Here is a 22,642-nt window from a genome sequence, read left to right on the forward strand (position 1 = left end):
GGAGTTCCAAGTCTTGGCAGCCTGGTAAGAGAAGGATCTTCCTCCGGCGGTGGCTCTTCGGATGCGTGGTAAGGCTGCGAGGGCGAGGCTGGTGGACCGTAGCTGGCGGGTGGGCGTGTAGAAGGCCAGTCGGTCGTTGAGGTACTTGGGGCCCAGGTCGTGGAGAGACTTGTGTGCGTGGGTGTGGAGCCGGAACGTGATCCTCTTGTCGACGGGGAGCCAGTGCAGGTTCCTCAGGTGGCTGGAGATGTGGCTGCGTCGGGGGACATCCAGGATGAGTCGGGCGGAGGCGTTCTGGATGCGCTGGAGTCTTTTCTGTAGCTTGGCTGTGGTTCCGGCGTAGAGGGTGTTTCCGTAGTCCAGTCGGCTGGTGACGAGTGCCTGGGTGACAGTCTTCCTGGTCTCGGTCGGGATCCAGCGGAAGATCTTGCGAAGCATACGCAGGGTGTTGAAGCACGATGAGGAGACGGCGTTGACTTGTCTGGTCATCGAGAGGGAGGGGTCCAGGATGAAGCCCAGGTTGCGTGCGTGGTCGGTTGGCTTGGGTGCGGTGCCCAGGGCTGGGGGCCACCAGGAGTCATCCCAGGCGGAGGGCGAAGATCCCAGGATGAGGACTTCCGTCTTGTCCGAGTTCAGTTTCAGGCGGCTGTCCTTCATCCACTCGGCGACGTCTTTCATCCCTTCGTGTAGGCAGGCTCTGGCGGTGTCAGGGTCACTGGTGAGGGAGAGGATCAGCTGGGTGTCGTTGGCGTAAGAGATGATGTTGGATGGCCGGAGTTGTTTGTGACCTGAACTAAGACTTGTCTGGAGTAGATCTGAACCAGTTTTGTGGGTGGTACTACTGGGGTAGATGTGGATGTAAGTTTGGTGAATAACAAGTGGATTACAATTTTATGGGTGAATTTTAATATTTATGTGTGACTCCCTAAACCTCTCCTTATAATTCCCATGTATTAATTCATATGCCCAATTTCTATCCCCCTCTTGTTACTCCCTTATTTGCCCCTGAAACATATACCTCTGTATGCAGAGTCCCCACATTCATGATGGAGAACTCCACACATAAGAGACATGGATGTCATAGTGGAAATTACTGAACAGCGTTTCTGAAAACATACAGTATTACAGTAAAATGGTTCTGTAAATAAGCTCTAAAAGGTAAAGGGCAGGTGTAGGTAGAAATCTCTGTTTTGAGATTAGCGGATAACCTGTGCCAATATCTAAAGTAGTGACAGTGGAGTCCTAGTTTCTTTACTCAAAAATGCTCTGGTGAGTAGGCCTGTTTGCAAATAGGAACCTTTGCCTTTAATTCAGAAATACAAAAGAAATACTGTTGCTTATCAATTAAATTTCCAAAAAAGAACTTTTTTTTAAATATAACTTTTATCCTGCACTGTAGGCAGAGATTCTGTGGTTTGTTAGTTACCACTAAATTAGTCGATAGGAAAAGAGGCATTATTATTAGCAATAAATCTGCAGCCACAGAGGAGTTGATTTTTAATGTAACTTCATTCAAAGCAAATCCACGTATCTGACCGCACTGATATATTTCATTTAAGATATCTGTGGTCATTGGATTGGCTCATCGATGGTTCCTGCGGTTTTGCTTTCACTTACTCATAATTTCTACAGTTAATGAATCTGCCAAATTAAAATGCACAGTTGTGCTTTTCCGGGCTTTGCCATAATTATCTTTTCATTGAGTTCCTAGATTGACTCACACTGTAATTGGACAATCATTGTATATGTTGTATAGATTACTAGATAATTAGACGAGTGAAATCATTACAGAATTTCCAAGTATGCATTGGATGCCTGTGAGCCACTGAGAGAGAAAACGTGCTAGCCTGCCAAAGAATGAATCAGAGAGGATATTCCTGCTGGGTTTGTCTTAGCAGGGGAACAGATCCCCTGTGGTGTCTTGAAAGCAGTGTTTGCTTTTCAAATCTGTCTCATGAGAGACATGTTACTCTGTTTTCCATGCTCTGAACTCACATTTCTTCATTCAATCTGTACTAAAACCATTGCAGACACTCTGGGTGCTGACACGCTCAATGAGCCTGGTGTTTAGTGAAATAAATTGTGAGCGGCCTTGTTTCAAAAAATCCTCGTCTTCATGTTTTTTACTTAGGATTTCATTTTGAAAAATACGAAAGAGGCATAAAATGATTATATAAATGTAACATGTTCATTCCAACCCTAACATTCGGAGATCGTGAAAAATCACAAAATTAGATTTTCTTACGCTTTCCTGTACAAAATGTCGTTTCCTGGTGTCCTGTTCTACACATCTGTTTCATGGAAGCACATACTTTGCTTAAACAATTGTCGCAAAATACCAGCAGGAGAAAGCCCGAGCAGAAAAGGTTTGTGCTAACGAGTATCATACATGCAAAAAGGACTCGAAAGCTCATTATAAGCCCTCACAAGGTGCCCAATTGTGACACCTACCAGTTCTGTGTTTAGCCCACTTCCACCATTCTATGCCGCCCTGCACATCACTTTACTGCCACACATATCTGTTCTGTCTAAATAGCTCTTTGAGAAGAGGTCCCACTCCTTATTTCAAAGGGGACTGGGATTCACTTATATATTCCTTAAGGTGGCACCTGTTTCGATGCACCTCTCATGCTAACTCTGGGCTTAGGACTTTAATGTGACTCAAAGATGATTGTTGGGGCTCCAGTCAGCCTTTGGATTGTGGCATTAAATAGAAAAGAATAGGTGTGGGTCTCGATCATGCCAGGTGCATGTCTGATCTCGATGGAGGTTGAGAAGGAGTTTCAAGTGCCCTTCAGTCACACTGGGCTGTATTTTGATGATAATTGGTGTCACAAGAGAGTTTTGCATTTTAAGGAGTTATGGAATTTTGATTCCACTAGATCTCCTGAATGGGCAATTTAGTTTCAAAAAGACTTGAGAAGGGAACCGTGGTAAGGTAAGTAGCTATGCACCCGTTTGAAAATGCTAGATGTGCCACAGCCTGAGAAAATCTGGGTACCACCTCCAAAGGCAGCTGAGTAGGAGATTTTGCACTGGTGTGTGCCAACCAAGTATAACAGTAATAGGTGCTCAGCAGGCCACAAGGTTAAATCCAGGCAAGGACTACTCACCCTTCCTTCCGTGGAAGGAACTTCGAGCACCATTAAATTTCGTTACAGTAACAAATTGCTACTGGCTATGTTTAGAAAAGACACAGAAGTAAAAACTCAGTATCACAAGTATTATGTTGTGCATTTATCATGGACAGTTACCCCAGCTATCGCATGATTTACTCAATCATTTTTTCATTCACCAATGTCTTCATACATTTCTGCCTCCACATACTCCTTCTATACACACTTTTAACCGTTAACGTATTGAGACACACATGCATACAAGTCTCATATCAATCAAGAAGCACATTCACTTACAAACAAATCCAGAACTGTTGGCTTTGACAGTTTTTGTTAAATATGAATATTTCTTCGCACAACTACTTTTCAAAGACATTTTATCATCAGTTTTTCTTTAAACAAATTACCCCATTTACATTCCTAAGCTTTTGTTAAACTGCCTGAAAACAGTGATATTGTGTGAGCAGAGCATTAGGACATTCACAAAAGCTTCACCTTTCTCCTGCGTATTTTCCGTACTTACCCCCCCCACACACACACAAACACACACACACTCCACAATATTATAAACTTAATACCAATACCTGAGTAGTAACTTGTCACAGAAACCACATTGGCCATAGACACAAATTAAGGGCTTAAAATGCATATGTCCTTACTATTTCTCGTTAACTTTTAATTTGGTGAATCAACAGAAATAGTCACCATACAAGAATGTAAGCAGTGTTTTGAAGCAATGTAATCAAAGACCACTGGTAAGCTCCAGCAGTAATGTAGAGAGAAGGTATAGATTAAAACCCACAGACTCCAACAACAATTATAATGAGGCAGGCAATTACCCATTCACCTGAATATGCATGGCCTTCTCTGAATCTACAGTAACATACAACAATGTCTGACCAGGTAACAATTGCACAAATAAAGTATAACTAAATGATAGGGTCACCCTGCTGTTTTGTGAGGTCGTGGTGCTGTGAGGCATTTTCAAGCTCACCGCGTTTCTTCCTGCCTACTTCTTGCGGTACCCGCTGCGTGGGTTCCGCTGCGTGGAACTAATTACACCAGGATTCCTGTTTGCCTGTTGTCTGGAGTAAACGAGGGAAAGGCAGGGCTGCGAGCGGAGTGCTATTGCCGGCGAGGGACTACCTGTCCCAGAAGCACCGCCGGCCGGACAAGCTGCACCTGGGCTGCTCTCCCCGCCTGCCCCTCCCCATTGGATGTTAAAACCGGGAAGTTCCAGCACTCGTTGGGTCGCCCTGCTGTTTTGTGAGGTCGTGGTGCTGTGAGGCATTTTCAAGCTCACCGCGTTTCTTCCTGCCTACTTCTTGCGGTACCCGCTGCGCGGGTCCCGCTGCGTGGAACTAATTACACCAGGATTCCTGTTTGCCTGTTGTCTGGAGTAAACGAGGGAAAGGCAGGGCTGCGAGCGGAGTGCTATTGCCGGCGAGGGACTACCTGTCCCAGAAGCACCGCCGGCCGGACAAGCTGCACCTGGGCTGCTCTCCCCGCCTGCCCCTCCCCATTGGATGTTAAAACCGGGAAGTTCCAGCACTCGTTGGGTCACCCTGCTGTTTTGTGAGGTCGTGGTGCTGTGAGGCATTTTCAAGCTCACCGCGTTTCTTCCTGCCTACTTCTTGCGGTACCCGCTGCGCGGGTCCCGCTGCGTGGAACTAATTACACCAGGATTCCTGTTTGCCTGTTGTCTGGAGTAAACAAGGGAAAGGCAGGGCTGCGAGCGGAGTGCTATTGCCGGCGAGGGACTACCTTTCCCAGAAGCACCGCCGGCCGGACAAGCTGCACCTGGGCTGCTCTCCCCGCCTGCCCCTCCCCTTTACCTATAGTATTATATATTGTTGAGAACAGCCCGCTGCGCGGGAGCGCGCGGGAGCGTCCCGGGAGAAGCCCGGGACAAGGGCGGGACCGTCTGTGGCCGTCAGGGGCCGATGGAGGCCGGGCCGGGCCACCTCACTAACATCTCATTGTGGACAAGCCAAGGTACTGTGTTAAATGAGGAAATCACTTTCGCTTATTGACACTGACTGTTATTGATTTCCCTGACACAGAAAAGGGTTAGACCTTGCCTATTTTAACTAAAGCAGGGTCTTGCTGACTATCTGAAACTGTTTCCTGTTGTATAGTTTTGTCATGATGTACTTCATACAATAGCTCTGTTAAAACTGTGACCTAGCTCTACCATATCTTCTAAACCATTGAGTGCCATACTTGATCCTTGTTAGTATTCCTGAATTTTATAAACATGCCTAGAAAACCGGCCCCTGTGACGTCAGAACCACTTAATACTTTAGATTCTTTCCTAGTTCAACTGGTGAAGAAAAAAAATAACGAGAGAAGGGAATCTCTAGGCCTGAGTCAATCCCCAATTTTGCGTTCACTGAGCCCTGTCCCTGATGAACAATTGTCTGGGACTCGTCCTTCTGATCCCACGACCTTGATTCTCGATACCAATTCCCAAAACATTAGTAACGTCATGGAAAATTCTGACTTGTTAATTGACCGACTCACTACATGTAGTGTCTGACGCCGAGCAACAGCACAATACTGCAGCGGAAGTCCTTTTACCTCCGTCGCCTGTTGCCCGGCCAGTGAGAAACTGTAGAAAGTCACAAGCTAAACGTGGGGCCAAGCAGACAGGAAAGAAAAAGCCTACCCCACCACCAAGACATAAAGGGAAAAATGTGGAGCATGAAGACCCTGAAGAGTTTAGGCAAATCATTGACGACGACCTATTTAATAGGATCTCGGAAATGATAGACATTAAAATTAGGACCATCATTAAGCCACTCATTGGGAAAATAGATAAATTAACAGCTGAAGTGAAAAAGATGGGTGGGTCGCAAACTAAGGTGGTCAACGATTTGGAAAATTTAGCCACCCATGTTATTAAACCAGTAGTCACAGCAGAGGTGGGTACGGGTCCTGATACATGCCTCATGGAAGGCCAAGTACAGCCCACTTTAGCAGGGCAGTTAACATCATCTGAGCCCAGCCAGGTTGTAATGAGAGAGTCGCCAACTTTAGTACCTGCTGTGCCAGCACTATTGAACTTAGGGGAGGATTCAACACAATTTATTATGGCAGCCTCACCCCTAGTCCTAGTATTAGCGAACGTTCCTGTCCTATCCCCCGAGCAAAAAGAAACCCCTCAAGGATTAAAAGACAAAGCCCTACATTGGCTTTCCAATAATATGTATATGGCATCCCAGGGAGTTGACCAGCTAGCAGGGGAAATTGTCACGTCAAGGAGGGTACCATGGATTGGGAATAAACAAAAGAAATTTAAAGGGGACTGCGTAGTTTTAAATTTTGCCAGCGCAGAAGTACTCCCAAATATCCTCGCTAACATCTTCCCACCTCAACGTAGAAGCGGCTCAATAATTCCGCTTACCCTGAAATTCTTTCTTAATAGAAATCATAATGTCATTTCCCCTAATATTCCCAGGCCTAGAAGGCACGTAAGAGCCACTTATTGGGGTGGGGAAAACAAATCTAGATTCAACAACGACCGTTCACACCCGATGATTAGCCATGGGACAGGGCAATATAACTTCCCGACTGGGCAAATGGCCAGAACCCCGGGGCCAAATTGGCCCAACACAAACACAAATAGGTGGGGAGTAAGCACCCCGGGATTTGATAACAGAGGATATGGACATGGCTTTATGGTTAGGCCGGGAAACGAACAGTTTTTGATGCGCCCCAACACTCCACAGCCTATGTGGAACACAGTAGTGAATGGTTGGGGTCAGCCAGCTACCCCATTTGATTGGGGCTTTGGAACAGGGCACAGGTACGGAGTCCTGTCCAACTTAAACGACTGCGACTGACATATAGAGCTCACTAATCTGGGAAATAATGATTTAAACCAACAATTAGATAGGAATAGTCCACATATTAAGGGATTATATCCTGACGAGTTCATCCCTCAGACGGGGCAGGGAGACCAAATCAGACCTAGACATGTCCACCCTCCTATGTCACATCAGCCCGAGCACCGCGTGAATCAGCGCAGTGCCGGAGACAAGCCACAGAGCCTAGCGAAAGCAGGTTCAAATGATTTAACTCAACCACCACATAGCAATGCAGGGGTATTGGTGGGGTATTCTGAACCTAAGTTATCCAGAGACTCGTGCAAGTTGATAAGTTGGAATATAGCAGGGTTAAGCAGTAAGCGACAGGATAAGTTATGGCTAAACTTTGTTTTAGGTCACCATATTATTGCCCTCCAGGAAACCTGTGACATCTCTGCCAACCTTTGGTGGGACGGGTTTATTAGCTTTACTAAACCAGCTGTCGTAGTCGTATGGGGAGGGCAAAGGGAGGCCTGCTGATTTTGTTCTCATTAGACCTAAAGGGTAGCTGTAGGCAGATTAGCACCAACTCGCCAAACATTTTGATGGTTGAAAGAGTGACTAATAACATTAGCAGGACTATTTTTATAAATTTTTATAACTCAGGGAACTGCGACCACAGAGGTCAAAACATCACTGATTTAGACAATATTTTAAATTTGGTCAGTCAGAATACTAAATTTGATACTGAATACATTTTATTAGGTGATTTTAATATTCATCCGTGTAACCTAATTTGTACGAAAAGCAGTATGGAACGGGATGATGGTTTAGAGGGACCCCATTTCGAACACACTGCAGAGGGAGAGGAATTGGAAGATCTTCTCGCTAACTTTGATCTGTACGAAACCAGATGGGGGCACTAGATTGCCAACCTTTACTGGCATTCCCCAAGGTACAATCATAGATTACATATTTATATCCTTGGGAATCTTAAACCGGGCGATTTCTTATCGCACAGTACAATCACACTTTAGCGATCATAACCCGGTAGAATTAGAAGTAGCGTGGGGAGGCCACATGGGTTCATCCCCGTTGATAATCAGGCCTGCCCATCCTCTGAAGATTTCAGATCAAGGTAGACGCTTGAAATGGGCCAAGGTGGTACCGGAGAAATTTTACGCAGAAAATTATGTTAAAATTAAGGACCAGGTTGAGATCTGTAAAAATCCATGTGCCCAGGGTCAAGAAATTGTCAAGGCATTTGAAGGAATATGCGGACAGGTATCACAGGATCTTATAGCAAAGACAAAAAAAGGTACCCCAGGAATTAAGCGTTGGTTTGATTCAGCTTGCTCTAAAGCACATAGATCACTGCTGGTAGCCCTAAAAAATACCCCTAGGGTAAAAAGTGAGATCACCAGATTGAGGAAGATCTACAAGCTAGCTGTCAAAAAACGAAAGGACACTATTAAACAAGAAGCATGGGACAGTCTCCTTTCGGTGGCAGTCCTGAAAGATAGTAAAAAAATTTGGGAGACCATTAAACAGCCCTTTTTTTCGGACGACAGCAATGAATCTATGGACTGTGTCGTCTCCGATGATAAATGGCTGTCACACTTTAAAAATGTCTATGGGGACACTGTTGATGCGACTAATGATGTTCCGTTGAATACCTCAGTCATCCACCCCATCTTTTTTAATCGAAATGAGGTGGAAAAAGCTATTTTGGCTACTAAAAAGCATAAGGCACCTGGCCCTGACGGTGTGCCCGCTGACTTTTTCTTGTACTCACCTAAACAATGGGCTGAAGTTCTGGCAAACGTGTTTAACGCCGTTAATGGTAATTCTGCACCCGCTTCTTGGGACACCTCTACTATTGTTCCAATTTTTAAAAAGGGTTTGCGGGATGATCCAGCCTGTTATAGGCCTATATCCCTCCTGGATTCGTCAGTAAAAATTTTAGGTAGAGTTCTTCTAACTAGGTTGAGGGAGAATGTTGAGTACTGTGGGGGGTTGGCTGAAAATCAATATGGCTTTAGGGAAAGAAAGGCCACCATTGAACAGTGCGTTAATTTACATCTGCTCATCTCCAAATATACTGTGGCCAAGGAGGGGTCCGTATATCTTGCATTTATGGACCTCTCCTCGGCTTTTGACCTAGTCAACAGGTCGAAGTTGTGGGCCATCTTACTGGAGATGGGGATTGACGAGGCCTTGGTCACTTTTATAGCTACCCTGCATCAAGAACTCTCTTCCAGTGTACGCGTGACAAATGAGGGCAGGTGTACCACTCCCTTTAGATCATTAAGGGGGTACGGCAAGGCTGTATCTTAGCCCCCCTGCTCTTCACCATCTATATTAATGGCCTGGGCGCACACCTGGGGGGACAGGAAGCCGACGTCCCGCGTGTGGGAGCAATTAAGATCCCGGCGCTCCTATACGCGGATGACGCCGTGCTGATTGCCCGCACGGGTGTTGGCCTCCAGTGCCTTTTGAACGCCTTTGGTTCGTTTATGGAGCAATTAGATCTTAAGATAAACGTAACCAAGTCACACGCCGAGAATGTCGTAAGAAGAGAAATAAAACATTCACATGCAGGGGGACACAGTTTCTAGGGTATCTACATTCCCCTATTTAGGTGTACTGTTCGACCAGAAAGGGTCCTGGGGTCCGCAGGTAAGAGCTAAGAGGTTGGCTGTTAACAGATCATCATCAGCGCTTCTGGGCTTCGCCGGCAGGCTAGGGGCTAGGCCCATGGAAGCTTTATTAAAAATCTATAACAGTAAACCCGTAGCCATTGCCTTATATGGGTCCGCATTGTGGGGTTATGTAAATGTGGAACCAATTCAAAAAGCGGAAAATAGATTTATCAGAACCCTACTCTCTGTTCCCCAGTCGACCCCAACGTATTCGATCCATAAGGAAGTGGGCCTACAGTTTCTCTCTGATAAACTGAGCATGGCCCCCCTGATACTTTGGCTGAAAATGTGGATGAATGAAGAACTCCCACTGAACCACAAGATTATGTCTGACGTACTGTCCTTGGACAGATCCAAAAAGATCCCTTGGGTGGCTTACTTGAGTAGGGCATTTTCAGATCTTGGTCGTCCGGATCTTTTTTCCTCCCCCGAGGATATTAAGATCCAAGATATTGAATTTGTAAAAAAGTCATTTCTGGAAAGGAAGGAAGCATGCCGTGAAGAACGCGAATTGGTAAAACCGGCAGTGAGGGACCACTGTTTACTGGTCAACTCGTTATCACTAGCACCCTACCTTGGTTTTGTAACAATCCCCTTCCATAGGTTTCTTTTAACCAAATTTAGATTTAATTTGTTACATTTTTATCTAGGTTCTTTTAAAAACTGGCAGAAACCAGAATTAGCTCCGCCCTGTAGCTGTGACCAGTTCTCAGTGCAGGACACGATGCATTTTGTTATGTTTTGCGGGCTGTTTTCAGAACCCCGGAAAAAATATTTGCTGCCCATTCTCAAAAAGGCCGGCTTCACCCAAGTAAGACCGGCTTTGTTTTATTTACAATTATTACCCAACCCCCATGTTACTTTCTGCATTGCTAGTTTTCTGGTAGCCGCCTCAAGGGCGAAAGCTGTTTGCCAAGATTAGTTTTAGAGTCAAATGTTTTTTTCTTCTTTATACCCATGTGTAAATGATATACTTTTTAATTGTATGTTAAATTGCTATTCATTTAATGTTTTTTGTGTGATTATGATAATTTTATATGAAATGTATTTTATTTTTCCTGCTTTGTATGGCTTTTGAGTAAGCCGAATAAAGTTATTCTGACCGATAAGGAAAACAAAGATAGCACCAACAATTCCTTTATGTGGTCATATTTTCAGCGATGAGCAACAAGAGCTTAGAAGCAGCATTGAAGTTACTTAAACACTGTGCATTAAGTACATAGTGAACACATGGTGCTCATGGAGGAACAGAATGCGGCACATGTGAAACACAGGAAAAAGTGAAAAAAGGCAACTAACTTATAATAATTTAACTGGCATTAAACATGAAACAGCAATTGTGGATTTGTGAAAATCATGTCATAAGTCAGAATCTGTTAGTCCGCTGATGAATGACATTTCGACCTTCATTATTTAGAGGTCTTCATCAGGACAAATATTGCACATAAAATCATGAAGCTGCCTGAAGGCTAAAGAAAGACTGGGATTTAAAAGAAGGTCTAGACTAAAACAGCACCGTAAAGTATAAATTCAGGCCAATTAGTGGTAACTGATGGTAAGCCAGGAACCTAGGATTAATTAGTTTTAATAATCAAACCCTCAGGTCGCCAAAGGAGAGGACTACACTAAAGTTCTGTGTATATCAGAGCAGTGTGCCAAAATGAAATTGGATATTAGAGGCTCACGGCAAGCCTGGCATATGGTGAGAACAAATGTATCCCATGACCAAGAACACTCTCTTGTCGAGTAAGTCACACTGTCAGGAAAAAGGATTTCTAAAACAATATAAGCACACAGTGTTCGATACCTTGTTTACCAATCCTCAGGGCGCATGGTGGACACTACTGTGATCGAGTAGAGACCCAAATATGAGTATAGCTGTCCTAGTCTGAAGGTTCACTTGTGCAAAAAAGTTTTGCGGAGTGCCTAAGTCACAATGTGCAAGGGACCCAACCAGGCTCGCTGAATTATGGGAAGGGTTCAGAAGTTGTGCTGAATCATGAAATCGGCTCAATGTGGCAAAATTCACATGGGCTGCAGAACCCAGACCAATGTGCAATGGTTCACAGGATGCCATATGGGTGGAAAGTGAAAAGCCAATGAATAAGATGCTGCATGAATGTGGCAGAGGAGGGAAAAGTTGGTCACAGCATAACTATCAGGTAACTGGCATGTCACTTGTTACAATTCATCCTTCTTATTTAATTTATTAAGAATACCTTTGAAGAATATATTAGCATGGTCATAGCCTAACTGTCATATAACTGGCACATCACTTGTTACAAATTCCTCCTTCATATTACAAGTGGTTTCTATCTCCTGCAATAAAATATCCTTAACCACTTGGATGCTAAGGCCCTTGTAAATTCCTCATGTATTTTCCATTGAAATCAATGGAAAATACATGACGAGCTGAGCTCGTCATGAGTGTCGAAGGGGTTAATAGAAACCCAAACCATATTGCTTTATTTGATTTCTGGTCTATTGTCTGTTACAATTAAGTCATTCATATGTGGTCTCATGTTGTACCTATTGTTTTATTACAGCACCATTATATTGTGCCTACAAATGTCCATAGTTAGACTGTACGCCCTTCTTTTAGGGACAGAATCACTTATGTGGCATTCTGGCCTCATTTTTAATCCTCCTCGGGCCAATCTTTTATTCAGTATACCCTCTTTGAACCCCTGGGCCTTATTCTCCTCTTTCTCCCCCCAGGGAGCTAGACAGCCTCTAAACCCTTCCCGCACTGGGCAGCGATCTAGTTCCTTGCATGCTGACAAATACAACACAGTATTCTCAACCTTCCCTACTGGTGCAGCCTGCAGCCAGATACTTTTCATTCCTGCCTCAATTCAGGCCCTCATTTTGAGAAAGCTTCAGTCTCGTATCCACAGGTGAGCTGATGCCAAACATAACAACTTTTGCCTCCTCTTGCTCATTTGTACAGCTTCTCATTCTTTGGCTTTTCACTTGGTACTCTTAGTGCATTCTGTGAACCACAGCAAATTGGGCTGGAATCCCTCCTCCATGTGACCTTTAGCACATTGAGCCATATTTATGACTCAGGGAATCTCCTGAGCGCCTTTCCGAAATCAGTGAGCTCAGTTAAGTCCTACCACATGTTATGACTTTGGCTCTTCACAATACTTGTTTGCACAAGCAAACCTTCAGACCAGGACAACTATACTCATCTTTGGGTGAGTACCCATTCTCAGTAGTGCCCACCGTGCACCCTGAGAATTGGTAAACATTGTATAGAGCACTGTGTCCTTATATTGTTTCAGAAATCCTCTTTACTGACAGTGTGACCAGCTGGCATACTCTATACCAGTGTTCTTAGTCATGGGATAAATTTATTCTTACCTCAGTAAGGCTTGATCTCTCCCAGTAGAGCCGCTAATATCCAATTCCACTCTGGTACACCGCTCTGATATACACAGAACATGTTTGTAGTCCTCTCCTTTGGGAACCCGAGGGTTAAATATTATAACTAAAGCTACTTATAAAGGAACAGATCCTATCTAGTGTGAAGGATTTCAATTACATGGGTGCTATTTTTAGTTCATTAAGCTCTTGGCAGCCACAATTGGCCAGTTCTAGTCTTAAACTTAGTAGTTCAGCAGGAGCCGTTTTTAATCTCTTCATGACAAAAGGTAAGGGGACGATTCTACCTCTATTAAAAAACTATAACGCTTAGTGTGTCCCTGCAGCTACATATGGGGCAGAGATTTGGGGTTCTTGTAAGAGCTCATCCCTTCAGCGTGAGGAAGATTGTAAATGTATAAGGTTTTTACAGCTCCCCCTCCCTCAGCCTTTAATTTTATCATATAGACAGAGACTAAGTAACATTTGTCGATGATAGTGTCCAAATGGCACATCTACTTCTTTGGGTCAGTATATGGACAAATCCCAAAGCCACATTCTGTAGAGAGATTATTTCAGATTGCCTCCATCTGGATAATTGAGGCTGCAGAAGGGAGACAAATCTAGGTTAATAAGTCTCTTTTTGGAACGGTGTGCTGAGGTAAGAAAGCAGGAGCAGGTCAAGGGCTCTGTCTCGGCTTACTATTGCATCCTTGCCAGCTCAGAGTCCGTTCTTATCTTTCTCTTGAGCTAACGCAATGGTAAAGGTCCCTTCTCTTCCATTTTAGAACAGGATCGGTATGGCGGCTTATGAGTTTAAGAATGGCAATTGATGACTTGGAATGCCCCTTTAGGGCTTGTCCCTATGATGGGGTTACCTCACAATCACGGATGCATTACATCCTTTATTGTAATTATTTTAGTTAACCTGGATACTGTTTTTAAAACTGCTTTGGAAATCTTTGGGGTACCGAAGCTGTGAACGGGCCTTGCACAAATTGCAATCATTAGATACTTTGATTATGTGTGACAGGGTATATTCTTTTCTTAAAGCAGCTGTTTTAGCTATGAAAACTATTGACAAATAGTACTGCCTGTTTTAAAATGTTTTATTTTGATTTGAGATACTTACTGTACTTGATTAGTTCATATTTTATAGATGTACCATGCACTTTATATGCGGGCATGCAAATTGTTTTAATAGACTGATGTGCTGTAGTTTTATTTTGTGCAGCATTAGCTATTATGCTTTATGGTTATTGGATCATTTATCTTATAAACTATGTTGAGGTTGATGGAATTATTTGTTTTACATAATTTAATTGCTTTGTATTGTTTCTGTCTTTTATGGCCATATACGGCCGAATGAAAACTAAAGAATGAATGAATATAACTAATTAACCTTCCCTTGCACATTCGGGCTAACTTCAACTTTGTCTTCTCTTTCTTTCCTTATTCTAGGTTCCTGGATTACCATCAGTTACCACCAATTGGCCTGTTTTTATTTTTTAAGGCACTGTTTTAGTATGGCCCTTCTTTTAAATCCCTGATTTTCTTTACCCTTCAGGCAACCTAATTAGTTTTTATATGTACTATTTGTCCTAATTTGATTAGATGATGACCTCTAAATAATGATGGTCGAAACGATGTTGACATACATCAGTGGACTTATGGATTATGATTTATGACATGATTTTGACAAAGCCATCAATTGCCGGTTCATGTTTAGTATCAGTTAAATCAATGTCCGTTTGTTGCATTATTTCACTTTTTCACAGGTTTCACATGCGCTGATCGCTGTTCCTCTATGAGCACTATGTTTTCACTATGTACTTAATGCATAGTATATAAGTAACGTTGATGCTGCTTCTAAACTCTTGTTGCTCATCTCTGAAAATATAACTGCATAAATCAATCGTTGGTGCTACTGTTGTATTCCTTATAATTTAGTTATACTTTATGAATTAATTGCACAATTGTTACCTCTTCAGACATTATTGTATGTTACCATATACCATCCAGGTCTCAGCTGGGTGTAAAGGTTTCTCCTGTTGTTTATAGCACTTCTCTAAAACTATGGCACACCAACCTTAGAAAATTACCTTGCTCACCATAATATTTCTTACTAGCAACTATCAGCAACATACCTGTCTCCACCTATACTAAGGTCATTATTATGTACTGTACACCAAACACTCGCCTCTAATATGAGAACGGATATTGCCTTAACATCGCAGGAACACTGAGAAATGACACATGACAGATCTGGTAAAAAATGGCCAGCTAATGGTAGAAATATCAATGTTGATGGGAAAAGGTTGCATGCCCCTGGGTCCTTGGTCTCATACCAGCATATGCTGCATCTGCATTGCTAATGCCATTTTCCATGGATGAAAAAAACCCTCAGCAAAAAAACTGCAATAAAAGCAGATTGGGGACATTTTCCTGTATCTCCCTAGAGGTGACCGGTTGAGCTGGAGGTGGTAATGCTTTAAAAAGGCATATTTGGTATTGATCTTGGCAGTAGTTTCTGCGTGGACTAATAGAGTGTCTTCCTCCCCCCCCCCAAGCCTTACCTTGTGCTAATCACTGGCCACTTTCAGTAGGCAACGTATTACCCTTACATGGTGGGCCCTCAAAATCACCCATGCATTTTTCTCAGATTGATTACTATTAGAACTGGACATATTAAAACCCATTCTTTCTTATTTTTCCCAGCATTAATCCTTCAGCCTCACCCATAGCACATATCTTTTTTTGCTCTGCATCACTAAATCACTGACACTGAGAATACCAAGAATGTAATTGTATAGGCAGAAAATGAGACATTCACAACATCGGTGATATCTGCACCATCAATATCAAAATAAGCAAAGATGCACTTTATTTGTCTGGGGCTATGTTTGACATCTTTGCAAATACAAAAATAAAGATTCTGATTAAGGAACTAGTGGGTTTCTTTCTTTTTCCCTGGAACTTTGCTGCAATCCCCAATGCTACTAGCCTCACTTCACTGATGATCTGCGCTACTATGGAAGGAACTTAGATGTTGGAAACTTTATTGCATAGACCTCCATTGTTAAACATCATTCACAGTCCAGGAGATCAACTATACGCCAGAGGTAACTTACGAAGAACACTCTGTTCAAGACTTTTACAACAGGAAAGTGCCAGGTGACAAGAACTTAAACAGCATGCTATTGTTACATATCTTCCTTTTATAGAAAAAATAAATAAAGTAAACACAACAAAAGCAAACACAACTATGTCACTAATAATGAAAACAGATTCATAATTCATAAGATGTGTTCATTTCCTGAATCTTTTGACATCCCCTTTCAACCTCTTTAGTAAAAAATGTAGAACTTTCCAAAATAGTGCAGGTGATTGAATGTATAAATTGAAACTCGTGCTCAACAGTCTCAACATGCACATCTGAAAGCTCAATACCACCAATACCATTGCAATTTTAAAAAACAGTGAATGTCTCTTTGAAATGCCTTTTCCGAGCCCCAAAACATTAACTACATTCCCATTTTCATTACTCGGCTAAGATTTTACCAATTTCCATCACCTAATCCTATCACCGACCCGGCTTCTGAACCCTACTATGTTTGAATTAAAAACGTAGCCCTACCTTTGTTTACCCAGGGAATACTGACTGTAACGAAATTACCTACTTTAATTACAACTTCTTTACATAATTGTTCTTATCATACCCAAATTTCGTCTAACTCAGTTTCATTTTCACTGTATTTCATAAACCTCCAGCATTCTACTATCAACATTTAATAGTTTGAACATTCTCTACTATGTGGGCCTAAGCTCTCAATGAAGAACATGCGTTTTACCATCTCAAAGGAAAGAAATTAGTTCTAGATTGATGTGTGTAATGAGACGCTAAACATTTTCCCTCAATAAATTAATTTGCTTCAAAATGGCAGTATTGCCAAGTGCTCCATTATTTTTTTCAGGCAACCATTAGTACTTGGAGAACATAATGGGGTACCCTATCACTTTTTTGTAAACCTTTCTCATTTTGAAGATGCAAATTGAACACTGTTGTTAGTGGTTAATGACAAATGTAAACTTTTTATAGTTGCAGCAATCAATAGTGACAAAGGTGCAATGGCAACTTGACCCAGGTAATGGGGGCCCACTGGACCCCAGTTTTTAATATTTTTGACTGCCAAACCAGGGGATCGTGCACCCAGTTTCCTTACAATACAATACGGCACAATACTTTATTGATATAGACTTTAACTGAGGTCAACAATATAATGAGGCAGGCAGCCCAATCAACTTAATAACATCATAACAAACACTAAAAATAAAAAAATAATACATATTAAAGAAACTTAAAAAATGTTTAAAAAGCAAACATGTTGATTTATGGGGTGATCTTTTAAAGTCTAAAGATATCCCTTTGTGAATAAACGTCCTCTTGCCAGAGAAGCATCAGTAAAAATCTTTGACATTGCAAGGACAAGGTGAGACAAACAAACAAAATGTTGCTCAAATGCTGCACCCCCTTAATTACATAAAGAGCAGATCCTTTGTGCAGAGGGAATATTCTTCCATGCCCCTACTACTGATTCCTTGCTTACATTTGGACCCATGACACTCTTGCTATTTCAGTGAATCCTTTGTCATAGAAATTGTCCTTCAAAAACTCCAGAACATCATCTGTCATATGCTCTTTAATACATTTCCAATCTACCCATTTAGAAAACTAATCAACCATGACAATTAAATACTTTATTTGCTTTAACAAATGAGATGGGTTTAAAAAGTCAATATCCAAATGCTGCCATGTGCTCTCAGGAAAAACCACAGGATTCAGAGGAACAGTGCAACTTTTAAGACCCTTATCAAACATAGTAAATTCTTAGCATGTTTTATCTTACACTCAAGTAGCCTATACAAATCCACCATTACACAGATCATACCACTTTTAGAGGCAGTTTCACCTAAATGTCCCTGTGAGCAACTTTAATTATGATCATTCGAACACTTTTCTGGAGGAACAAATTTGTCTCCTCTGAATACAACATCACTTTTGCAAGCCAACTCATGCATGTCCTTCCACAAAGTCTTATAATTCAGATAAATGTTTTTCCCTGGACTAGTTATTGGTAAAAATAATTGTGTCCTCTTCCAAATCTTTATCATACACCAAACTGATCAGCCAATCACATATATTAAGCTCTTCCTGAGCTAAACTCAAGGCTTCCCATCTAGATACTGCAACACAGCCTCAATCATGATGTGCTCATCTACAACCTGAATCCTAATAAGTTATTTGCATAAGAGTTCTGCTCTGTTTTTCTGTTTAATTGAAATCTAGTATATATGCAAATTGCACACGTATAATTTTGACAAACCTTGGTAACCAGGAAGCACCTTCGCAAACCCCTTATTTCTCAACTGAAACACTCATGGGTTTATGATCAGTTCTAAAAACTAGTTGCATGCTGCATAACTTTTTTTAAATGTGTTCTGCAGCCCACATACATAATAGATGCTCCCTATCTGTGGTGGAATACCTTTTCTCAGTAGATGTCAAACTTTTTGGGACAAAATAAGCCGTAGTTCCTTTACCATTTCTAGCAAGCACTACTTAATCCCTCTCCATGTGAATTAGTAACAATACTTTCACCTTCTTCTGAAAAGTGAGTTAAAATTGAGCATTTATTTACATTGTCTTCAGATGTTCCAAAGCCTTATACAAAGTTTGCATGCATTGATGCCTGGTATTTTTATAACAAAAATCTCATCAAATTGGTTAAAAAGAAAAACCCTCCATGAGGCATGCATAATATTCAAAAAGACCTAACAAATTATACCAAATGTTCTCTATTTTTGGGTGAATGGTAAGTGTGCTTCTTTAATAGCCTTCAGCTGAAACTCGTTGGCTTTAATGTCCATCCCTGTTTTACAGTATCTCAGATATTCATGTTCCTCAGACAAAAAAAATCACACTTGTCCAAGTCAATCCATCAGTCTGGTAATAATCCTAAAACCTTATTGATGCTGGTAATGTGTTCTTTCAAGGTGACTCCAAACAAATCCATACATCTTTGAAACATGAAGGTAGCTGCCTCCAAACCCAAAAAAACATGCTTGAATCATGAAATTCCTCATGAGGTGACAAATGTGGATGGATAGTAACAATTTTGTGTAAATTCTATCTGAGGACACACGGCATGTAATTACAATGTAACATCCCCCATTACAACAAACAACTTAAATTAGCACACAGACTTAACAACAGATCTTTTGTGAACAATAACAATATGGGAACCCATTCTGATGATTAATCTGCCTCTACTACATCCTCTTCTTTGTAAATGTCTTTAGCATTCAAGTTAACTCTTTGCTGACTCAGAATGGCACATTTCTGAGTTTGCTTCTGACTGATATGTATGGTCTTTCAGTTTGGTTTGTCGTGAAAGCCCCTTCATGCTACCTAACTCCTTCCTGAAGACAACTTTGTATTTTTCAGGAACATGAAACTTCACTGTAACAAACCCATATGAAATAGGACAAGCATATCCTGGTTGCAACATAATACTCAAGTTTCCCTAGTGCTGCCAACCCAAGAGATGTGTTCCTTTTTCACTACATAAACCTTTTTAAATACTCTTGAATCCCTAAACTGCATAGTAGATATAAAAATCTAGTTATTTTATTTGTGTTGCTACCATACACAACTGTTCTAAAGTCAGTCTCTTCTGACTATATAACATTCTCATTTTTCTCAAAATAAGTATTATAAATGATAGTAAAAAGTGAACTGGAATTTGCTGAAAATTGAAAGATTCTACAATTAACACAAATGTCACATTTTAGAGGAATATACTTTCCTTATCAACAGCACCCAAATTCTGAAAGCCCAAATTATTTTCTACTTCATGTTCAAAAACACACTACACCATGTTTACCTTTACTTATATAATTTTCAACCTCTTGATCCATATTAATTTTCAGAATTCCTGAAGCTTTCATAACACATTTATCTTCATTTTACATTGATCATCAAACTCTTTTCAACTTGCTTCTTACTAACTAAACAAGCACTGCCCAATGATTGCCTATCAGTTGTTCTTGTATTCTCTCTAATGCATTGATAAATACTACCATCAAATTTGCTCTACAATGCCAAAATTCTTAGTGACACAACACTTGACGTTATGGCCATTAGGCAAAATATTATCTTCTATAAAAAAAATTATGGAAAATGTAAGGTTCTTCAATAACGTGCAATCCGAAATTGTCTAGAGCTCCTATTTCACACCTGGCTTCTCAGAATATTGTAGAAATGTGTTTGTTGGTTGCAACTTTGCATGTTGTTAGGGGAATCAAAAAAAAGCAAGCATTACACTGGCTTTAGAAGGAGAAAAACAATAAACACAGTGGCTACATGAATCCTGTTGCTGTATCCAAGGTAGTGAAATATGAATTAAGAAAAACTTTTGCCAAATATATTGAAGTTAGTCAGACACTTGTTTGAAGTTAGAAACTTTATCAATCAGACTCCCTAAGTTAAAAATCCCTCACAGTCTAGGAGATCACCCATTTGTCAGAGGTGCATTATATAGATATCATTCCAATTGGATCAGACATCCACAAGGCATTGATAATACGAGCGTGCCCAATAACAACAATGTAAATACCATGCTATTGCTACTCATTACTTTCAGCTTTGCCAACGTAACTTTTTGCAGAGTCCTCCTTGTCCTCTAAACATTTACCTATGCTCTATATTAATCTGATATCTGCCTGGTCAGGTAGCGCAGAATCCTACTATTTAATCTATGCGCCCAAACTTCTACATTTCTTGTGGGAATTGCACTTGGAAACATCTTCTTTAAAGCTGCCAGGTTAAATTGAGACAAAAAATCTGCAAATGAATGCTTGATCTCCCACCATTACACTACCCTAAACCCTAAAACACTACTACACTAACCACACTACTCCCACCCATACACTACTCTAAACCCTAAAACACTACTACACTCCAACACTACCCACACTACTCCCACCCCTACCCTACCCTAAACCCTAAAACACTACTACACTACAACACTACCCACACTACTCCCACCACTACACTCCCTAAACCCTAAAACACTACTACACTACCCACACTACTCCCACCCCTAAACCCTAAAGCACTACTACACTACACTACCGACACTGCTCCCACCCCTACACTACCCTAAACCCTAAAACACTACTACACTACAACACTACCCACACTACTCCCACCACTACACTACCCTAAACACTAAAATACTACTACCCTACCCACACTACTCCCCCCTAAAGCCTAAAACACTACTACACTACAACACTACCCACACTACTTCCACCCCTACACTACCCTAAACCCTAAAACACTACTACACTACCCACAATACTCTCACCCCTACATTACCCTAAACCCTAAAACAATACTACACTACCCACACTACTCTCACCACTACACTACCCTAAACCCTAAAACACTACTACACTACCCACACTACTCCCACCCAAACACTACCCCTAACCCTAAAACACTACAACACTACCAACACTACTCCCACCCCTACACTACCCCTAAACCTAAAACCCAATTACACTACCCACACTACTCCCACCCCTACCTTACACTACCCTACCCTAAACCACTACTCCCACCCCAAGCACAATCAGCCTTACCTCTTTCCTCGTGGTTCCAGCGTCACCGTCTCTGCTCCCGGTTCCTGCTTCCTGCGACATCAGAGGTCCACGTCGTTGTGAGGAAACAGCCTCAGTTTCCTCACAGCGACGTGGATAGCTTTTACATTGCATGCGTTGTAAAAGCGCATGTGATGTAAGGGTATACGTGGTTTTTACCACGCGTTGTAACATCGCATGCGATGTAATTGCAACGCGTGGTAAAACGGCATTGAAATGGCTGTTCCCTGACTTTTTGCAAGCTTTGTAAAGGACAAAGCTCCTTAAGTTAAAAAAATATTAAACTTCTGTGTTCTATTTAGACAGCGGGAAATGTCATCACTACTCAGATGGGTCACTCAAGGCAATGAGAGGGCATTTCGCTTGACAGCTGCTTTTGCCTTTGTCTGATAACTTAATATAACAAAGCACTAAGGACCTGATCAAGAATGTGGAGTTTAGTATTTATATCATCAGGACAACAGAGTAAATTACTATGTCGCCCTGATGGAGTACCTGTATTCCACATTTTGAGAAGTCTGCCCGCCCTGAAGACATCTCTAGTCATTGCCAGGAATCATCGTCACACCAGTTCTCATTAATGTGTTTAAAGTTTGACGGATGGGTGCATCAAACTTGATAACTGCATGTCAATCTTTTAACAAATTTTGCTTTTTTGGAAGCAAAATCCCAAATGGTAGTTTGTTTTCAAGAAACAAATACTAATGACCCCATAACCGTACGAGTTGTCTTCAATGGTGTAGAGTTTTTTTTACTGTTGCTCACTGCCAGGATTTACCTGGCGATGATGAACAGCAAAAAAAAAAGAATATATAACACCATCCACTCAAAATTGGGTGGAAGGTGTTATGTGTAAACCTCCTATTTCCCATACCTGATCAGGCCATCAGAGGAGTACATCAGATATGGAGCTGGAGTAGGCTCC

General features: G+C 41.6%; 1 protein-coding gene across 11 annotated transcripts in view; it reads left to right on the forward strand.

The window, feature by feature from the left end:
• The window catches only part of LOC144819585 (uncharacterized), a 211,414-nt gene extending 195,536 nt beyond the window's left edge, over positions 1-15,878 (forward strand). For all 11 annotated transcript variants that reach the window (XR_013607460.1, XR_013607464.1, XR_013607463.1 and 8 more), the window contains one exon: positions 14,455-15,878. Coding sequence is in view for 5 of the 11 variants with exons in the window: in XM_078677415.1 (XP_078533541.1) it covers positions 14,455-14,543 (89 nt within the window). In the remaining 6 variants the exon portion in view is untranslated. The remainder of the gene's footprint in view (positions 1-14,454) is intronic.
• The last annotated feature ends 6,764 nt before the right edge of the window (positions 15,879-22,642 follow it).

This window comes from Lissotriton helveticus, chromosome 2_1 (genome assembly GCF_964261635.1).
Source record: "Lissotriton helveticus chromosome 2_1, aLisHel1.1, whole genome shotgun sequence".
Lineage (NCBI taxonomy): Eukaryota > Metazoa > Chordata > Amphibia > Caudata > Salamandridae > Lissotriton > Lissotriton helveticus.